General features: G+C 40.4%; 1 protein-coding gene across 8 annotated transcripts in view; it reads left to right on the top strand.

Annotated features, from left to right (window-relative positions):
* LDB3 (LIM domain binding 3) overlaps nt 1-21,543 on the top strand; it is a 127,120-nt gene that overhangs the window by 62,841 nt on the left and 42,736 nt on the right. For 5 of the 8 annotated variants that reach the window (XM_039343393.1, XM_039343398.1, XM_039343395.1 and 2 more), the window contains 2 exons: nt 14,927-15,096; nt 19,268-19,304. In XM_039343393.1, the coding sequence (XP_039199327.1) occupies nt 14,927-15,096; nt 19,268-19,304 (207 nt within the window). Of the gene's footprint in view, nt 1-3,592; nt 3,616-7,002; nt 7,207-14,926; nt 15,097-19,267; nt 19,305-21,543 lie in introns of all 8 variants that reach the window. The other 3 variants (XM_039343397.1, XM_039343400.1, XM_039343399.1) reach the window with 2 other exon arrangements.

The following is a 21,543-nucleotide window of genomic DNA, read 5'->3' as shown; positions in this document are numbered from 1 at the left end:
ATGAAATTGTGCAAGCCTATTATAAGAAGAGATTTCAAATTGCTTCACAAGATGTTATAATTTTTAAAGAGATCCCATCTAAAATTTTAAGAAGAAGAAAGGAGTTTGCTTTTTTAGCAAATGAACTTAAAAAGAGAAAAATTTCATTCAGAGGGGATGTTCCGATTGGAATGGTGGTGAATTACCTGGGGACATGTTATAGACTTAATACTGTTTTTCAAGCAAAAGATTTTTATACTTCGGTCCTGGGGGTATGTGCATCGCCATCAATTAAGTTTAAAGCTTTGGAAGAAAAGAATGTAGAATCACAGTTTGAAGAGCCTATATTTATGAAAACTGGAGAATCTTTGTGTGAGAGGCCTCAACAAGTCCAGGTTGAGGAGCAGAAGACAACTTGTGCAGTATATAATCTCAAAGAAAAGCAGCAACAGAAGAAGGTTAAGGAAGTTTCATATTTAGTGGTTTCTGAATCTCTGGGAGATGTTAGACCTACAAAGTCTTTGGAGCAATCTTTAAGGGTGGAATTGTTGCCTGAAATGGAAACTGGGAAATCTCAGTCTGAGGGGCATCAACAAGAGAGGAACGGGCAGAGGATAACTTGTACAACTTACAATTGTAAAGATCAATACAAGGAGGAATTTAAGGAACCCTTATTGGCTTCGGAGTCGATGGGAGATTCAGGAATTTTGGAGCAGTCTCCTAAGGCAGAACTTGCAGCATTTCTTACGAGTTTGATACAAGAATGGAGAAGGGAAATGGAAGAATGGAAGAATGGAGAATGGAAAAAACTGGAATGTGAATAATTAATAATACTAATATAATTGAGATTGATAAGGATGTAGTTTTTTATGGATGGAATTAGTTATTGGTGAAGATTGAAATGTTTAATGTGTTTATTAACTTTGTTGTTTTAAGTTTTGAACCTTTAATGATAATATTGTTTAAATTTGTGTTTTGAAGGGATTATAATTTGCTTATTTTAGTGAGTGGATTCTAATGTTTTAAATTTTAAAAATTTGTGGTTTTGGAGGGAGTTTATATAGAGTGATGATTGTATTTAGATTTGTTTAGGATTTAAAAGTGTTTTTAGTTTTTAAATATTATTATTAATATTTTTAAGACAAAATAATTTGTTTAATTAAATGTGCTTAGATTTGTTTAGGACTTATAGGTTTTTTAAGTTTTTGTTTTTTTTTTTTTTCTTTTTGGATAGGAGAGAAGATTATGAAGATTGAAGGAAATATGTACTTACTTTAAGTTCTTTAAGAGTATTTAGCTTTAATGGTATAACAAAGATTTGTATGTTTATTTTTTCGTTTTAGGATAAAGAAAGAGGGAGAAATTAGATTTTATATTATAGATATAGATATTCAAAGAAAGTAATGTTTAAATTTGTGTTTTTGGAGGGAGCTTATATAGAATGATGATTGTATTTAAATTTGTTTAGGTTTTAAAAGTGTTTTAAGTTTTTTTTTTTTTTTAATTAAGCCTGTACTCAGCTCTGGGAAGTCCAGGGGAGGGTTTGGGAGCTTGGGAAGGGGGGGGGGTGAGGTAGGGGGGGGTATGGGAAGGGGATTTGTTTTTGTAAAATGTAAAAATTTTCAATAAAAAAAAAAAAAAAAAAAAAAAATAAAAGATTAAGTCAGAGATTTGAAATCTTTTGGCAATGGCAAGTTTTGATATTTCTAAAAAAAAAATGTTATCAGTAAAGTTGTAAGCGAGACATGTTTGAGGAACAGCAATGGTCCCTCTTTATTTTCATGTTCCTCCAGCCATGATTGTAGACACCAATTTAGCATATGCATCTGTCACATCTAATGCAGCATCCCATCAATCTTGGTTGAGCTTGAGGAAGCTAAGCAGGGTCAGCCACGATCAGCACTCGGGTGGGAAATCTAGGATTGTTTTGGGAGGTTAAAAACAGACCTTTGAAAGAAAGCTGCAGCAAGCAGTTTTTATGCTGTTTCCATGAAGTCACTAGAAGTTGATCTTGACCCAAGAAAAGCTTTAAACTCTTCTTTCAGGAAACTAACTCTCCCGTTCACAAGGAGAGAGGGCACGCCTAGTTTCCACTTTGAAATATGGAATATGAAGGCACACAAAGAAGAGTAGGCAGAACTAGGGGGCTGAGTTAAGCATGTTATAAGCTTAGAGTTGTTACATCGCCGCAAATGGTCCAAGTCCAACCCCTCCTGAATTCCGTTGACCTTTATCTGGTGCCAATTGAGTATTGAACTTTAATTGACCAGATTGTTGTGTATAGAATAAATCTGTGCTGCAATCTAACAGGGGGTCCTGGTTTTTCGCACTTGACAGCACATATCTATACTTTCCCCCATAAGATTGGAGTCTGTCCTTTATTTACAAGGGAGAAATCTATGGGTATAACTGGGAACTTCTAGATCAAGCAAATCTGGTATCTGGAAGGAAGAACAAATTTCATCCCCCCCCCCCCAAATCTGTATTCAATTCATTTCAACCATGGAGGTTAACAGGAGACCTGGGTGTCCCCTAAGTTTCCTTCGTGATTCGCTATGTTGTGGGGCAGATCTCTGGAGCTTTGACTAAAGAGTTGTTCTTGTGCAAACTAGTTGTGTTTTCAGCTAGTTTTTGTCCATTTATAGGAAAGTGTAGTGGCTTGAGAAAGCATACTGAGTTTCAGAATATTTAGTACTTTCATTGCTTTGAATCATGCACTGTTTTCAGAGACCATTTCATATCAAAGATAGCAGTCTGTCTAGAAATGCACAGGTTTGGGCCAAACATTGCAACTCCACAAATTCAAGTGGATAACCCTTGGTGCCTATACTTCCTTCTCTTCATCACATTGTTCTTTCTTTCTTTCTTTCTTTCTTTCTTTCTTTCTTTCTTTCTTTCTTTCTTTCTTTCTTTCTTTCTTTCTCTCTCTCTCTCTCTCTTTCTCTGTCTCTCTTTGTGTGTGTGTGTTTCTTCTTTCCTTTCTCTTTCTTTCTTTCTCTTCCTTCCTTCCTCTTTCTCTCTGTTTCTTTCGTTTCCTTTCTCTTTTTTCCTTCCTTCCTTCTTACTTTCTTTCTTTCTCTCTCTCTGTTTTTCTTCTTTACTTTTTCTTTCTTTCTTTCTCTTCCTTTCTTCCTTCCTTCCTCTTTCTCTCTGTTTCTTTCATTTCCTTTATCTTTCTTTCCTTCCTTCCTTCCTTCCTTCCTTCCTTCCTTCTCTCTCTCTCTCTCTTTGTGTGTGTGTGTTTCTTCTTTTTCTTTCTTTCTTTTCCTTCCTTCCTTCCTTCATCTTTTTCTCTGTTTTTTTCGTTTCCTTTCTCTTTTTTCCTTTCTTCCTTCTTACTTTCTCTCTCTCTCTCTCTCTGTTTTCCTTCCTTCTTTCCTTCCTTCCTTCCTTCCTTCCTCCTTCCTTCCTTCCTTCCTTCCTTCCTTCCTTCCTTCCTTCCTTCCTTCCTTCTTCCTTTCTTTCTTTCTTTCTTTCTTTCTTTCTTTCTTTCTTTCTTTTTCTTTCTTTCTTTGACTTAGATGCCTGCTTAATACTTCTTTATCTCTTCTGGTTAAAAGAAACATCTGGGAAACTATTGGTCTGATCTTCTTTTTTTTTCCCTTTCCTCTAGGTCATAACCAATCCCGTGACCAAGTTAGTATTCAAGAGTGTGTCAGTGTTAAAATGCTTGGCGATGTCCATTTTCTTGGGACAGCATGTTCTGGTTCCTTGTGCTCCTGTTCTATCTGCTTGCAAGTGGAATGTTCTTTAACAGTTTATTGGGGTGTCCAGCATCATATCAGAAGGGCATTCCCCCAGAGTCTGTTCCAAGAATAAACCAAATTTAGGAGACATGTTGGGCAGAATTTATTGCAAATGCATTCCTTTGTCTGGAAGGGCCTTTTTCATCCAAAGCACGTTTCCAGAGGAACATTCTGGATCAGGGTATCTCCATTGGCTCCAAGGTTTGATGATCTATGAAACAATCATCTATACATGAAAATTTCCTGTGCAACTCTTACGAATCTTTCATGACCAAGAGCCTCATTAAGGACACCAGAACCCACAGTAGTGAGTAAAGCTGGTGTGGAGAGGAGCATGGGGAAAATTTCTTTGTTGTTGTTTTTTTGTATGAGGCAGAGTTTTTTTAGAACTTCAAGATAAATGTCATGGGTTTTCTTTTTCACCCAAAGGGAGGAAAGCTCTGTGGTCAATTTTTAGCAGAAGACTACAAAAATCAAAGCTGGATGGTCATCCTACCTCTATGGGAGTCAATGACTTCAAATTCCTCCCTTGAGTCTGGGCAGAAAAAAGGGGGGCAAACTAATCAAAGGGCGCTTGTAATGGCTATAAAAATCAGTGTCCGTGGCAGAGTGTGGTGCTTCAGTTTGTGAGTTGTGTTTGTGAAGAGGCTGACCTGCTTTGGCTCCAATCAAGGTGTTTCTATAAATGTGGTGCTTTAGACCTCAATGCATGTTGAGGTTCTTGCCTTGGGTGTTGTTCTCCTGGAGTGCATGCATTGTTTTTGGAGTTATGATGCTCCCCTTACAAAGGCCTCCTTCTGCTGAGCAAAGATGTGTCCTTAAAGACCTCCCACCCTTTGGAAGCTCCGAAGAAGACAAACATCGGTGCTGTTTCTCTTATCCTATGGCTCTAAGTCCATAAAAACCCAGTGGCTTCATTTATATACATTGCTGCCATTTGTATTTGAGCATTTCTGAATGGCGGGCCTCAGAAAGTCTTGCTAAATGCCAATCTATTGAGACAAAACTTCTAATTTTTGAAATTTCACACGAAGAAAAGTCAATCCAGTAGGAATATCAGAATTAAGATGCAAAACCCCGCAATGGTCACTAGTTGGCCATAAAGAGTTTTCTGCTTCTCTCTGCTGCCATCTACTGGATCTTAGGCTAGATACATTATATAGAGGGCCATTTAATGACTGCATGCTAAGTTTACTACTTGTACAAGAGTCTTGAGAGAGCTTTGAAGAAAATAAGCAGCAGGTGCTACAAAAATATCCACCACATCCAAGAAAAGCTGTAGAAGAGGTTCCAAATTGACTCACTTGGCTCTCCAGATTAGTAGTATTAGTATCGCTTTATAAAATCCTAGTGAGACCACACCGGGAATGCTGCAACCAATTTTGTTCACCATACTACAAAAAAAGATGTTGAGAGTTTGGAAAAAATTCAGAGAAGAGCAACTAAGATGATCCAAGGCCTGGAGACTAAAACTTATGAAAAACGGCTGCAGGACTTGGGTTTGGCTAGTCTAAGAAAAGAAAAAATAGGAGCGACACAAGAGCAGTATTCCAGTATTTGAGAGGCTGCTACAAAGAAGAGGGCATCAAACTATTCTCCAAAGCACCAGAGAGCAGGACAAGAAACAACGGTTGGAAACTGATCAAAGAGAGAAGCAACCTGGAATTAAGGAGAAACTTCTTAATAGTGAGGACAATTAACCAGCTTGCCTCCAGAAATCGTGGGCGCTCCATCACTGGAGATTTTTAAGAAGAGACTGGACAATCACTTGTCTGAGATGGTATATGTTTTCCTGCTTGAGCAGGGGGCTAGACTAGAACAAGGCTTTTCAACCTTTTCACCCATTGTACCACTTTTCGGATATGGCAATATCCGAGTACCACCGGTCACCTAGCAAGGTGTCAAAACCTTAATGACCCCCCCCAAAAAAGGAAAAAGGTGATAAAGTACAAGTAATCCTCGACAGTTTGCTTAATGACTGTTCGAAGTTACAATGGCACTGAAAAAAGTGTCCCCCAAGCCACAGCCGAGCAAAACACCTGCCTGCCCACCTGGTGGCGTTCTTCCTCCTGTTCGAGGTTTTCATTGTTGTGAGCATTTCTGTTGAGGATTGGCAGCAGGGGGTGGGGTGGGGGTGTTTGGTTTTTATTCCCCCTGTCTGCTGGGTGGTTGCACCAGGTTTTGGTCACTTCACATGAACCTGGGACACTGTGACCGTCATAAATATGAATCAGTTGCCAAGCATCTGAATGTAAATCACAAGACCCTGGAGAGGCTGCAATATTCCAGCTGATAGGCGCTTCTTCTGGGCTCAGCAGAAGTGGCAGGATCAGTGCTGCTTTCCAGCTGATTGGTGCTTCTTCAGGGCTCAGCAGAAGCACCAGGATCAGCACCAAGCTCCATCTGGAGCCTGGCACTGATCCCGGTGCTTCCACTGAGCCCTGACAGCCCTGAAGAAGCGCCCATCAGCTGGAAAGCAGCACTGATCCTGGCGCTTCCGCTGAGCCCTGACAGCCCTGCAGCTCCAGCCATCTCTCGCTCAGGCTTGTGCGGTACTGCCACCGGTTCAGCTCATTACCCTCCCCTGCTACCACTTTCCTAGGATTGTCCCGTACCACCTGCCAGGTGCCAATGTACCACAGGTGGTACCTGTACCACTGGTTGAAAAGCCCTGGACTAGAAGACCTCCGAGGTCCCTTCCAGCTCTATTCTATTCTATTGTATTCTATTCTATTGTATTCTATTGTATTCTATTCTATTCTTTCATTCCATATTCTATTCTATTCTTTCATTCCATATTCTATTCTATTCTATTCTTTCATTCCATATTCTATTCTATTCTATTCTATTCTATTCTATTCTATTATTCTATTCTATTCTATTCTATTCTATTCCATTCCATTCCATTCCATTCCATTCCATTCTAGATCATTTTGTTATTCCTGGGCCAGCAGAGATGCACCTTCTAACCTGGATTAAATTACAGCAGATAATTCGCAAAGATGCTTCCCGGCTGCATCAGTCCCTCATTATTTTTTATCTTTCCGTTAGAAAAGCATCAGTTTCCAAGAAAAGTTGTGTATTTACTCTTTGCTGCTTGTTGAATGCTACTCTTCTTGCCTGTGATCAAACCCAAAGCACTGTGTGTGTATTTGTGGGTATGGGTGTGAAAATATTCCCCTCTGCTCCTAAATCTTTTCTTTCCCCCATCCTTAATCTTTTCATCCTTCCTTCTTTTTCTCCCACACTTCCTGATTCCTCACTTCCTCCATCCCAGCACGGAGTATATGGAACGTTTCAACCCCAACGTCCTGAAGGATTCCGCTCTGTCCACGCACAAACCCATAGAGGTGAAAGGCCCCGGGGGCAAAGCCACCATCATTCATGCCCAATACAACACCCCCATCAGCATGTATTCTCAAGATGCTATCATGGATGCCATTGCAGGCCAAGCTCAGGCCCAGGGTGGTGAATTTGCTGGGTAAGATCCCTTTCTTTCTATGTGTGCATGCTGTATGTGTTACAAGTCTTCCCTCCCTCTTGTTATTCCATGCAACTCTTTGGATCTCAGAGGAGGGATGAGTTGACGGAGCAAGTTGGCTACTACCGTCGTGGCTCAGGAAATCCTTTGAAAGCATCTCTAGATGTTTTGCAAGATACCCTCCGTGTTCCATTCCTTCCTCTAACACCGACGTTCTGAAATATTCTCCTAAAGCCACAACAGCAGGGCAGTGGGCTCATCACTCAGTCTTTCTAAAAGCTATGCAAAAGAGAAGGATTAGAGGTGACACGAGAACAGTCTTGCAATATTTGAAGGGCTGTCACAGAGAAGAAAAGATTGACTTATTCTACAAAGCACATGAGGGCTGGAAAGAAGTAATTGATGGATACGTTTCCATCTTATCCAAGAGAGAAGCAGCCTAGAACTAAGGAGAATTTTTCTGATAGCGAGAACAATTAACCAATGGAATGGTTTGCCTTCAGAAGTTGTGGGTGCTCCATTAATGGAGGTTTTCAACTAGAGGTTGGGAAACCATTTGCCCCAGAATGGTATAAGTTCTCCTGCCATGGGCAGATGGTTGAACTAGATCAGTGGTTCTTAACCTGGGCGATATTGCCCTCCCAGGGGGCGATTTCATTTTTCAGGGGGGCAAAGGAATGAAAAGGGGCAACACGGGGGCAAAGGAACGAAAAGGGGGCAATATGGGGGCGATGGAACGAGAAGTTTTGGGGACACTTTTGAGACTTTTTCGTACAGTGAATCGCTGTATATCTGCCGTACAAAAACATCAGATCGCTCGCTATTAGTGGATTGAATTGTGTTTTCAAATGTTCCTCCAGCTAGCTTCAGTACAGAACGCCGTACATATGTGAAGACGCATCGCTTATCTCCATGCGCGTTGCGCAGCAGCCTCTACCCATACAGTGGCACGCCATTGGCCAGAATATGGGAGATAGGGGGAAAAGACTGGAAATAAACTATTTGCATTGATATGTCCTGATGACAATTTTAAAGGAAAAAAAAGGGGGGTTGCATAAATTGAAGAATTATTTCCTAGGTTGTGATTGAGAGGTTATGTTGGGGGAGGGGGGCGATGACAACTTCCTCATTGGCTCAAGGGGGCGATTCGTTCAAAAAGGTTAAGAACCACTGGTCTAGAAGACATCTAAGGACTCTTCCAACCCTTATTATTCTATGTTCTATATTCAATAGAGTTGGAGAAATAGTTAAAAAGGCGGAGACTGAGCCATGGCATAAAAATAATGTTCTGCCTCCTTTGTCTTCCCTTTTTATGAATTTCTCCTGCCTACCATTTTGTGATAACATATTCTTTCATTTATTGGATTTGTTCTCTGCCAAATCTGAGAAGACACACGGTGGCATTGTGGGAACAATTAAAATTTTCCCCCGGGTAATGTAAAGATAAACATCTGCTATACAGCTTGAAATATAAAACAATAAAAATGTCCCCATAAGTAAGGTAAGAGTGAAGCAGCCAAGTACCAGCCATAAAATCTCCTCTGGTATTCTAATACAATTGTTATACTAAAAGCTTAAAACAAAAACAATCCTTCTGTGGACCACAAGTGCCAAAATTGGAGTCTCACCCTATCATATCTGTTTATTTATTTTACCAGTCTATAAACAAACTCAGTCATTAAACCAACTCTTATGTGCATTTAAAATTTAAAGGTAGATAAAAGCTAGCATTATTGACAGTTAAGCTTTATGGGAAAGCAAAGAATGCTTTTGTGGTATTCCAATGAAATGAACAGATTTGCTTATTTTAGACACACTGCGCACATGTGCTTTCTTTGATAGCTTTCTTAATAGCTTATCTTGAAATTTATTCTCTAATTGAGATGGCTATCCAGTACTCGTGGGAAGGAAATCTCTACCGTTTCTCTTCATTGCATTCTTAGATATCTCCATCCATCCATCCTTACATCTATGTTCATCCATCCTTCCATTCACCCATCCTTTTATCTATCCATCCATTCATCCATCCATCTATCCATTCATCCATCCTTCCATTCACTCTCCTTTCATCTATCCATCCATTCTTCCATCCATTCTTCCATCCATCCTCCCATCCATACATCCAGGGCTTTTTTTGTAAAAAAAAAAAAAAAAAAAAAGGTCCCTTAACTCACACATGTCATACAACCCGCCTTGCCTACCCTACAAGGTTCCATCCAAAAAAGGTGCCGGAACTCCATTCCGGGCATTCTATGACAAAAAAAGCCCTGCATCCATCCATACATCCTTACATCTATCCATTCATCCATCCTTTCCTCCATTCTTCCATCCATCCATCCATCCATTCTTCCATACATCCATACATACATCCATATATCCTTACATCTATCCATTCATTCATCCTTCCATTCACCCATCCTTTCATCTGTTCATCCATCCATCCATCCATCCATCCATCCATCCTCCCATCCATCCAATCATCCATTCTCCCATCCATCCTCCCATACATACATACATACATACATACATACATACATACATACATCCTTACATCTATCCATTCATCCATCCTTCCATTCACCCATCCTTTCATCTGTTCATCCATTCTTCCATCCATCCATCCATCCATTGTTCCATCCATCTAGCCTCCCACCCACCCACCCATTCTTCTCTGCAGCTACTTTGTGTATCTTTGAGTGGTTTCCCTTTCATAGCTTCCTTTCATGTGACCTCCCTCTCACTTTTGACACCGAGAAAGGAGGATAGCCAGAAACAATGATTGCACAATGGTATAACTTTATTATTTATTCCTTTCCATTTTAAAAATGTGTGCATCTTGCAACCAATGTGGAATAGGAAGAGATGCCTCTGGTGTCTTTGAGGACGAGAAGCTTCCTAGTCACTGTTTCCTTTTGTCCTGTTTTAGCACAAATGTTGATATTATGCAGCCCTTGGGAAACGATTTTAGTACAAAATGCTAATGTTGCTTCTGTGAACATTTTTATTTCAAGGACAATCGGAAGCATGAATATTTCTCTAAGTGAGGGTTTCTGAAGAAAAAAAAAAAACCCAAAGGATATGTATATATTTAGAGCTTGATTCCAAGCAAAACATTGTAATTAGTTTTGCTCAAGATTTCACAATGCTTGAGTCAAAGAAAGATATCTGCCTGTCTATATAGATGCAAATGCACATTGGCTGTGTATGAATTTAGAGGCCTATTCTCCAGGGTTTCTCCTCTGTAGTACAAAGTCAATTTGTCTCTTAACTTGCATGGAAAGGAACATCTTTCTAAGTCAGTGGTTCTCAACCTTTTTAATGCCGTGACCCCCAACCAGTCGTAAGTCGAGGACTACTCAACGGGTGCAGCACCGTTTGCAGAATGGGATTTTTGGCAGGCCCAGCAGGGCAGAGACAGCCTGGACAATTCCTATTGGCTTTTGAAAGCCAATAGAATTAGACTCTATTCAAGAGAGTCTATTCTATTGGCTTTCAAAAGTCAATAGAATAAAAGGGAGTAGCACAGCTAAGGAAAAGGGGGAAAAAATGGCGGACTGCATTGTTTGGCGACCCCCGTGAAATGGTCATTTGACCCCAAATGGGGTCCCGACCCACAGGTTGAGAACCACTGTTCTAAGTGATGGAATCAACTTGGCATTGCATTCTTACCATGTATTCTTCGCACACAGCATTTGCATGCAAACAGCTATCGGCAGATTTGCTGTTGTCCTTGACAGCAAAATTATTCAAATCAGGGACCGACTCCTGGCTTCATGCCCATGATATCCATATTAATATTGCTAATATCAGTTAATCCGGCGTTAATATGTGGCATCAATGGCGTTTTTGCCCCCCCAAAAAATAATGAACAGTTGTTTGAACAGGTTGGGTTATTGTTCTTAACTGTACAATTCTGGTTCTGAAAGCAAAGTTCTCATTAGTACGAATGTCTGTGGAGACTGTGAGTCATCCAGGTCGTGGCTGATCCAAAGGTGTTTTTTCAAAAGGACAATGGACTTGGTTTTGCTTTGAAGAATTTCGCTTCTCGTCCAAGAAGCTTCTTCCGTTCTGCTGAAATGAAGAAGTGAAGAAGTGAAGAAACGTCTTGGGTGAGAAGCAAGGAAAAACAAAGTCCAAAGTTGCTTTTTGGAAAAGCACCATTGGTACTAATTAGTACTATTTTTGCATACACCACCTCTCTTATTTTATGCATACATGAGAAAGCTTTGGTCAACATGGCTCTTGCACCTATAATAATAATGTCTAGCCAGCTTATTTCAGTTGCGAAGGGTTCATTTACTCCCTTACTCTCCTTTTTCACCAGTAACCATTCTTTTTCTTCTTTTTTTCTCCTCTCTGACACATTCCTTTGCGTTTTCACTTTATTTCTCATACTAATTCGTATTGCTTCTCCCAACATCATGTAATTATGGACCCCAATCACTCCTGGCTCTTCTCTGAGTTTGGAACACATGACTCATTGAATCCCCGCTGGCATAGATACTGCATGGATTTCTCCACCTCTGTAGAATGCAAGGTTATTTTTTTTCCTATTGTTGTTTTATCATCCACTTCTCTCCGTGCTTGTTTATTTTAGAGGAATTAAACACGCAGACTCCAACACTAACCCAAAACGAAGGAAATTATTTCGAAATAATTTCACCAGAGTCTAATGCAATGTAACAAATCCTGTTTTTGGTCACTTTGGGTTAGGATTAACCATGACGGTCCTAAGTCGAGGTACTCACATATCTGGACCCAATTTTAGGACCGTTTTTGCAGTGGTCATTAAATAAATTACTGGGCTGTAACTCCAAATCCATTCTCCAGAAGGATTTTTTTTTTGTTTTTGTTTTTGCCAGAAATTGGCAAAAAAAAAACAACAACCCAAAAACCATTGGAAACTGGCTTAAAAAGATGCAAATCATGGTCACATGACCGCAGGATGCTGCAACCAGTTGTAAACGTGAGCTGGTTGTCAAGTGCCCAGAATGCAATGATAGGACTGTGTAAGTGTAGCTATCTGTGTGTATCTTTCTCTCTTTGTGTGTGTGTGTGTGTGTGTGTGTGTGTGTGTGTGTGTGTATGAGAGAGAGAGAGAGGGAGGGAGGGAGGGAGGGAGGGAGGGAGGAAGAGAGAGAGAGAGAGAGAGAGAGAGAGAGAGAGAGATTTTAGGATGCCTGCAGCAGTGGTGGATTTTCACGGATATTACTAAATATATTTTGTCCTCCATTCCATCGATATGGTTTGCTTTTCTTTTGTGTGCTTTCTTTTTTTTCTTCTTTTTTCATTTGTTGAGCTGGCTGAGTTTTTTTTTATTATTAGCATCTTCTCCTTTCATATTGTGCTGCACAAGAAATGCATTTTTCCTTTTTCCCTTCTAAATTCACAGCTTCCCTTTGTCAGGCCTGCTTGGGCAACGTAGTGTCCGTATCTCCTATGAAAGATTTATGTTCACTGATTCAGTTGATTCCAATTCCATTTAGGCTTTGTTGTTTTCTGTCAGTCTTAATGGGTTTTACGTGTGTAGCACCGGAACATAGCTTAACACACTGCATTAAATATCCCTCTGTGGAGATTCTCAGTCATTCAAGTCATGGCTGCCCCAAAGTTGCTTTTTCAAGAGGCAACTGGACTTTCTTGTTTTTCTTGGAAGACATTTCGCTTCTCATCCAAGAAGCTTCTTCAGCTCTGACTAACCCTTCCATTCCCCACCATCCAGGTAGAGTTGAAGAAGCTTCTTGAATGTTCTGGTGCTAGCCCACATAAAATCAGTACTCAGACCAGAATTCTAAAATATATTCTACTATTTGCATCAAGTATATAGACTCCACCCCGCTATGTAACCTCTGATATTATTAACTTTCTAGTTTAATTAATCAACTGTCACTGATATCATTAATATGGGGAACTATCTGACGGCTATTGTTGGCTATTATTCTCTTAAGAAAACAACAGCCAGTAATAAACAGAGCAAAGTTCTCTTGAGGAGAACTTTGATGTTTGTTAACCCAAGGTGAGGACATGTTTAAAGGCAGATTAGATAAATGCATGGAGCAAAGAAGGATCATTGTTCAGAGCCAATATTTCCCAAGACTTTGTGATGCTGAGAAATGATATGGCGAATTCTGTCATCGTCATTATCTGCTTGGGAGCTTCAACAGACATTTGGCTTGGCCACTGTTAGAAACAGAATGCTAGATGAGATACGTGTGATAGCTCCAGCAAGGCATGTGATGAGAAGACCTTTGTTGAACTATGATACGATTCCCATCAACCAATTGACTGATTTGACTGCAGTTTATGAGACTTCACCAACATCTGTAGGATTCACCAGTGTTCTTATTCTACCAGGTTTGCTTGATGGCATTTTTCCTTCACCTAATCCTTTTCTTGTGAACATTGCACTGTTTTGACGATGCAGATTGAAAATTATCCTTTCCTTCAAGTCATTCAGTGTGTCATCCTGAGACTGTCATGGGTGGGTTGATGACGCTTTCGTGGTGCAAATACTACTATTGAGAATAGTTTTTCAAATTATTCAATTGTTCTCCCACCTCTGTGATTTCTAAGTGTTACATTTAAGCTGCTATAATTTCTAGCCAACATGGACCTTGACCAACCTCCCTATGGCTTTTGCTATGGATTTCAGAAGTAGCTGACTGACTTTTGGTGCATATCTGATCAGTTGTTCAGTTGTAGTGGGAGACTACTATATATTGGGGAGGTGGCAGAAGAAGCGTGTTATTGTCCATGGAGAACAAAAATCGTGAAGGGCAGTGGGAATTATGAAATGAAAGGTGACATTGAATCTCAAATCTCCATACCCAGTCCATAAAGCAACCATAAAGATGTAGCCCTAGGAAGTCCACTCAATATAACTCTATTCAACCTCTTAGGATCATGTGCTAGTGATAGTTTCACATAAGGGTATCCTACATAGATGTGGCTTCACATTGCGATCTCTGCTGGTCTGCAAATCCTGAAACCTGGATAGGATGGAAGTCCTATCCAGACAACATACTTAATTGGATCCATGATGGGGTAAGCATTTTGTAGGGACACCACAAACCAATCAGAAGAAAAGAAGAGTAGTCTTAATACAATACAAAAAGCCTTTTCATTATAGAACTCATTGTCAAGGCCTCTCAAACACTCATCAGATGCAGTATTCAAATCATGCTTCCTATTCCAAGCGGTGCCAGTGAGGAGGGAGCTGATGAGATTGTAAAGTCTTGGCAGCATTTTCTTGGTGAAAAGGCTTCTACTTCCTGGAAAAGTTCCAATTTTTAACTCAGTCATTGTCTAACTAGTGGAAACAGATCAGCAGCTTCCTGGAACTTTGAGTAATCCTATGTCATTCTCTGAATTGCTACGATGGTTGAAATATTTCAGAAAGTTGCAAGCTGGGCAGATAAATGAACGGGTAAATTGTACTCGTCCGATGTGGTGAAGAGGTGTCCTATCCAGATCACTTCTCGTTGTGTGATACATGTTCTAGAATCTAGATAACGATAGTCTTCACCCTTCCTGTGAAGAGAAAGGCAACTTTGTATCATGGCTTCCTTGTATCTGCTTGTTTCACAAATAAGTACTTCATTTCTGTGGCTAAGAAGAAGAAATTGTGGATCTGGGGTTAAACGTCAGCCAGGATGTTGGGGGGAGGGCGGGCCCGATCTCATTAGCCATGTTACAGTGCATGTTACTTTCTGCATTGCAGTAACCTTCCTGTTAAAGACCCTCATGTAGACAGTGCCTCTCCAGTCTATCAGGCTGTGCTTAAAACTCAAAACAAGTCTGAAGATGAGCTGGATGATTGGAGCCGTCGATCTTCCAACTTGCAGTCAAAGTCCTTCCGAGTCCTTGCTCAGATGACAGGAACTGAGTACAGTAAGTCCAGCTGGGATGCCCAGTTCACCTCTTTCGTGGAAACCTTCCTTTCTCCTCACTCCGTTGGGTATCAGCTATCGGTGCTTGCTGGCTTACACACACACACACACACACACACACACACCAAGAAAGATAAACAGATGGACAGACAAACAGAAAGACATACAGAGAGAGACAGAGAGAGAGAGAAATAGGTGATAGATGATAGATAATAGAAGATAGATAGGGTGGGTAGACAGACAGACAGGCAAGCAGGCAGGCAGACAGACAGACAGGTAGACAGACAGACAGATAGACAGACAGACAGACAGACAGACAGACAGACAGACAGACAGATAGATAGATAGATAGATAGATAGATAGATAGATAGTCTTCTTTAGGTTAGGCCTCCAGGTCTCTGTTATAAAATAAAAATCTTTTTATTTAATCCTTAACTTTAAGGGGAAATAATTTTAGGAGAGCCTTTTTGTCCCTCCAATTTATTATACTTTTTCCAGGCTGTATTCTGTAATATTTATATCTTGCCTCATAACTAGGTATTTATTTAGCGGTTCAGAACAACTGTGCAACAGAAATGAGAAAACTATCACAGCGTTGCCAGAGAAATGGAATGCTATCATAGAATATGAAGACAATACAACTTTTCAAGAAGTCACTGAAAGATGTCAGTCAGCAGTGCTATTGTAGCCCCACTGGAAAATAATTTTAAAAAGGGGGGGGGGGAGAGAGTTCATTGTCATAAAGAAAAGGAGGAAGAAGGCAAATCCTCAGTTTCAAAGACAAGCTGAATGACGGTTTTTAAGGAACGGCCGCTTTTGTTTGTAATTCACTGTGAATCGCTACCAGATCTGAAAGGGCATTGTCGAGGTTGCCTTTCATTGGCACCACCACCCATCTTGGCCAGCCTCGGGTAGGGAAGCAAAGATGATAGAGAAGAAGCAGTGGTGCCAGGTGGAGAGGAAGCAAGAACTGTTGGATTACCACCATCTTATGGAAGACAATATGTGCAGCTCAGGGTTGAACTGTAGAGTCCATGGTGCTCTCTGAGCTTAGTTCTTTCCTTGCAGAAGTTTCCTTACCAGAATAGGTAACATCTTCAGTGTTAACTCCCTTCTACCACTGATGATCTTACCTAGTCTGGTAATGAAACATCTGCAAGGAGACAACCAAGGTCACAGACTACCAGGGACCCCCATTGCGCCATCTTACTTCCTCTGCAAAACTTCTGAGGCTTGATGAAATTGCACGTAGTAGCCCTGTTCACACAATATACTTAACTGGATCAATAGAACGTTATAATATTGTGAAAACATCAAAAGCAGCATTGATCCAATTACTTAACCCTCCTAGAAAGTTAGCGTTAGCGCACCAACATCCCAGTTTTGCCCAGACTACAACCAACTTTGCATCATAAACTGTGTTGTGGAAATATCAAAATCCTTCTTTGGAGTATTCCTCCAAGGAAAACTGTTGGAGAGAAAGCTGGATCTTCTGTTAGAGAATTTGCAGCTGGAGCACAGAACGCAGCTTTGGACACTAGCTGACTTCGGTCACAGCTGTTGAGGCCTTCATGGCCCACAGAGAAAGGAGGCAGAGATCTTTAGCGTCCAAAGACAACTTAGAAACAATTCTTGTGATGGCAACAAAACTCCCAAGGAGTTTTGATTGCCTTAGCGGTTGAACGCTGAAAGTATTTCGTAAGAATGTAGTTATGGCAATGAAAACGCCATACATTCACAAAGAGATGACAAAGGAAGGTGAATAGAAATAGGCAACTTTTAGAAGATTGAGATAGAATGTTCCTAAGATACATCGGTTCCTTTCCACAGGCAACTTGAAGTAAATTACAGCATTTGCATAATTACATAACTGAAGTACATTGTCACAATGGAGTGACATAATTGATGTAATTATATCATTCGCATTAATTTGCATCCTTTGCATCGACTGAGGCAAACGATGTAAATTAAGTCAGTTGTCCAGACTGCATCGGATATAATTCATGTTGTTATTTGAGGATGAAATCCTAATTAAAAATGTGTTGCTTGCATTTAAATGGGGAACTGTAAACCCAAGGTTTTACTATCTTCGTTTTAAAGCATTTTTGTATTCTATTTCGTGGCATTCAGATCATCAAAATTTCAAGTACAGTTCCTTCAAAATATCACAATATCGAGCCTAGATTTTATAGTAGTGATCATTGGAACAGCAAAATATGTGTTCTGCAAGATGGTACACAACCACACACCATAATTTGGGCAGAAAACCTATCTATAGAACTGTGCTGGTCTATGACCGTATTAAACATTTGATATAAGTTGACTTGGCTTGATTTACTCTATAGATCATGACAATTTCCTTGTAAACAAACACAACAAAAGAAGATTCAAAATGAGGTTCTAGTGTCATGTGAAATGGAGAAACAACTCTGTTGATTTTTCAGGAATCGATTCCTTGTCTACCTAATCATAATGAATTCTCATCAAGGTCATGTTTTGTCCTTATGTCAATAACCTTCTGGACTGCTCAACTCAAAAACAGTGATTAGGGTTGATATACTATATCCAGCGAGCATCTGAATTAAAGATTTAGCCCTGCCTCCTAAGATAAGGCAATGTGAAGGAAATTTACAAACTTGTGTTTCTCATTCTGCCTCCTCCTCTCTACAAAATTCTGAGTTCTCACTTAAATAGTCCCCCTAAACCAGGGGTGTCAAACTGCCGGCCCGCAGGCCGGATGTGTCATGGCAAAACCGCGCCCACCCCATTGCCAGCAATGGCAAAACAGTTGCAATCCATTGTGACACGTCACATGACGTTGTGAGTTTGACACCCTTGCCCTAAACCGTTGTAGATTCCTGGTGCAGACATAAAAAAAAGTCCTATAAGATAAAGGGATTGCCTCAAAGCAAGAAGTGATCTGCCAAATTTGGTGTGATTCTCCTGGCTCAACAAGTCACCTGGAAGAGACTTGGGAATGGGTGAAGATGAGAGAGGATAGGAAGATCTCCTTCTTTTGAGCTTCTTAACATTTCAGGATATAGTTTGGTTTTACCCATATTTGATGGCCCTCATTTTCAGAAATGTAGATAAATGGCCCCTCCGCCTTCTTCTGACGCTGAAAGTCTATTGAAAAAATGACCGAAGGTTTTATAGTCTCTTCCTGGACCAAATATATAACATTTCAGAAGATGATGACCTAACATTCTGAAGAGTTCAGGAGAACAGGCTGAAGGTCACTTCTCAGCCCAACTAAGAAGACCTAGGCAGCATCATTTTGACCTTTGTGTCTATACTGTGCAGGAAAAAAAAAATCTATGCCGAAATTAGATCAGAAAGAAAGAAAGTCTTCCCAACCAAAACAATAGCTATTCATACAGACTGAAGCAGGTTCCACTGCAACAACAAGATTCCAAATTTCAAACTAAGCCATGATATTAGTGGTGGTTACAATAAGTTGCAGAGGTTTTTTAAGACGAATGCAATATCCAGGCTGGACCCTGGTCTGAAACCTCACAGCCAAGCCTCCAAATAATCCACTTTTTGTAAGGCTGTCTGGATTAAACATGGTTTTGCATTCCAGCTGAATGCAATGAACAGCATGATCAATCAACCACCTATTGCTAAAGAATGAATTTATCACCAACTCTCATGAGTGAAAAGCAAAACAGCCCTTCTGCCGTTCAGTTTATTCTTATTTTTCACAATTACTAAACACTCCCTGCTTTGGGATTGGTCAGATCAAATATCAGGTAATCTGTGACAATAATACCAGTATAAATCCACTTTCCTAAAATCTTATTTGGGGGAGACTTTTGAGATTGGCAAAGCAAGGTAGAAAATGCAGAGAGGATTCAAATTAAAACTTCTCTTTCAAAACTGGGATACGATGGCCTTAGCTACAGAATGAATAGGACACCTGCTTTGTCCCCCATTCCTCAGATAAGTTCCTTTGGGAAACATGACCATAATCTAAACTGGAAGGCATGGATACTTTTTAGATAAAATGAACGATGCTGAGAGATTCCAGTAGATTTCCTCTATAGAGTGAGCCTGTCCTCGTGAAAGTAAGATGTAGTTCTTCTCCACAAACTGTAGTAAGGTTTCACTCTCCATTTGAACGTCTTGCCTGATGCTTCTCCTTCTAACATTACCAATTTTTCATCTGCAGTGCAAGATCCAGATGAGGATGCCTTGAGAAGATCAAGGTAGGCAATTAGCTGCCTTCTGGCCTTCTACTTACCGATAACAAGAACTAGCATTAATTGATTTTTTTTAATGCCCATTAGTGTTTTGACCCTTAAAAAAACCCTACTACTTCTACTCAAATCACTAAAATACAAACACGCTTTTGGTTTAACCAGACGTCCAAAGCAGACCAGATGAGAACTTATTGTAATTCCAAGGAGCACTTGATGAGAGGTTTTGGGAGAAGGATCTCCCATGGGTTGTGATGGGCTACCTTTGCCAGACAAACCAGCCTGCATGTGCTTTGCCCTACTCTGGGGTTGCAGTTTTAACAAGGGTTTACTGGGATGGTGCTGGGATTGGCTTTTGTTTCAATGGAGGTGCACAAACGTTGTCGTTCCAAGATTATGCGTAAGACAACCAAAGAGTGTCATTGCAGAAACTAAATCAAAGAGGGAAATTTAATCCATTCCCAACAAATTTATTTGAGTCGATCTTCTCACAATACTGCAGTGTGAGCACACAGGACTGCTTTTGCTACTAGAGTGAAATGTTTGTCCGTTTGCAAATCTTTAGAAGCTCTTAAGGCAGATGCAATTGCGTTGTTGGAATTGGCTTCACTTTTGTTTTGTTCTAGTTTAGTTGTGGTGGTCTGGAGAAGAGAAACCTCTTCTCTTGTTGTCATATCTCCGCCTTCCTGAATCTCTTCTTGTAAACAGGGGCCTTTGGTTTGTGACCTGGCTTATTTGTTTTCCCAAAGTTTCCATTGTGCTAACACAGGTTGGCTTTTGTTGAGTTTTGAACCCTGAGATTCCGGTGCCCAAGCTCCCGTTGTCTGTAATTGTTGAAATATATTTGCAACTACAAATGGCTGCACATGCTTTCCATGAAGGATGACAGTTGTTGTTCTAGTTGAAGTTCTCCTTCTCTCTTTGGCCTTAGAAGATCTACCAACCAAGGTCTTCACTGCATGTAGCAGAATTTTTATGGAACAGAGATCTAAATTGCTTAGGCTAGCAAATTTGTACACAGAAGACATTTCTGTGTATGAATTGTGATGTGGTCTCAGCATCTTAGTTGTCCTGTGTGAAGTTTTAATTGCATGTACACCTGCTGTTCATGCACCCAATCATCTCAGGAAAATGTACCCATCTCTTAGAGATTTGGTAGAGTCCGGTAATAGCTGTTATTATGCCAATTCTGTTTTGTGATTTAAATTAGGCTTCAGGGTGATGAGAAACATCTGGGTGGTTATAGCAGCTGGCAGTACTAACCATAGATATTTTCTTCTCGTATCTCTGCCATAGAAATACTATTACTGTTGATGGTAGAGTTGGCTACCAATAGTAGCTGGGTTACTCCGACAGCAAACAATGGATATAAAAATTCCTCACTGCTAAAACCCAAAGAAATGGGATGTTACCCAAGGAACAGAGGTAGCATTAGGCTTTTGGGGAACCAGGGTGGGACTGTCTTTAGGGATCTCCACGGAAGATTGATTTGTTCCATTTGTATGTGTGTGTTTGTGTGGGTGGTGACTTTGCATTAGGGTTGACTCCTGCTAACTACCTAGACCAGGGGTAGGCAACCTTGGCTCTTTTAGGACTCGTGGACTTCAACTCCCAGAATTCCTGAGCCAGCCATGCTGAGGGGAAAGAGAGAGGTTTCCAAGCTGAGCCATGCTGGCTCAGGAATTCTGGGAGTTGAAGTCCACAAGTCATAAAAGAGCCAAGGTTGCCTACCCCTGCCCTAGACTGACCCCTGCAATTTTCTGGGCAACAGTTTTAGAAGTGGCTTGCCCTTGTCTTTTTCTTCTTAGGGTATTTATTTTCTTTTATAGTGTGCATGAGATCAGCTTGTGGCTGAGATAAAAGAACTCTTTCTTCAGAATTAATCTGGCAAAAGGCTTTTTTTCAAAATTCATCCTTCTGTACGATGCCACAAGTCTAGAAAACTCATTATTTCTGCCTTTTTTCACAATGTGGACGTGTAGTTCATTACGCCTCCTTCGTGCAACATTTCAAAGGCAAGGCCTTTCAAAATGGCCCTTGACAACCATCCCAGCGAACGGTGCAAACTTCCACACAAGTTGCCATCATCCCAATTTAGGGAAGACTCTGCTCACAAATGAGAACAGCAGTATCATTCTTGTCTTCTCTGGTTTCATCGTGGAAATTCAAAATGGCTGAAACAGCTCCTGCAGAGCCCCCATTTTCTTTTACTCTTTCACATTTCAAAATGTTTAGATTTTTTTAAAAA

This window comes from Crotalus tigris, unplaced genomic scaffold (genome assembly GCF_016545835.1).
Source record: "Crotalus tigris isolate CLP2741 ecotype Arizona unplaced genomic scaffold, ASM1654583v1 scf7180000017847.2079705, whole genome shotgun sequence".
NCBI lineage: Eukaryota > Metazoa > Chordata > Lepidosauria > Squamata > Viperidae > Crotalus > Crotalus tigris.
This window is presented reverse-complemented; position numbering and strand designations above follow the sequence as displayed.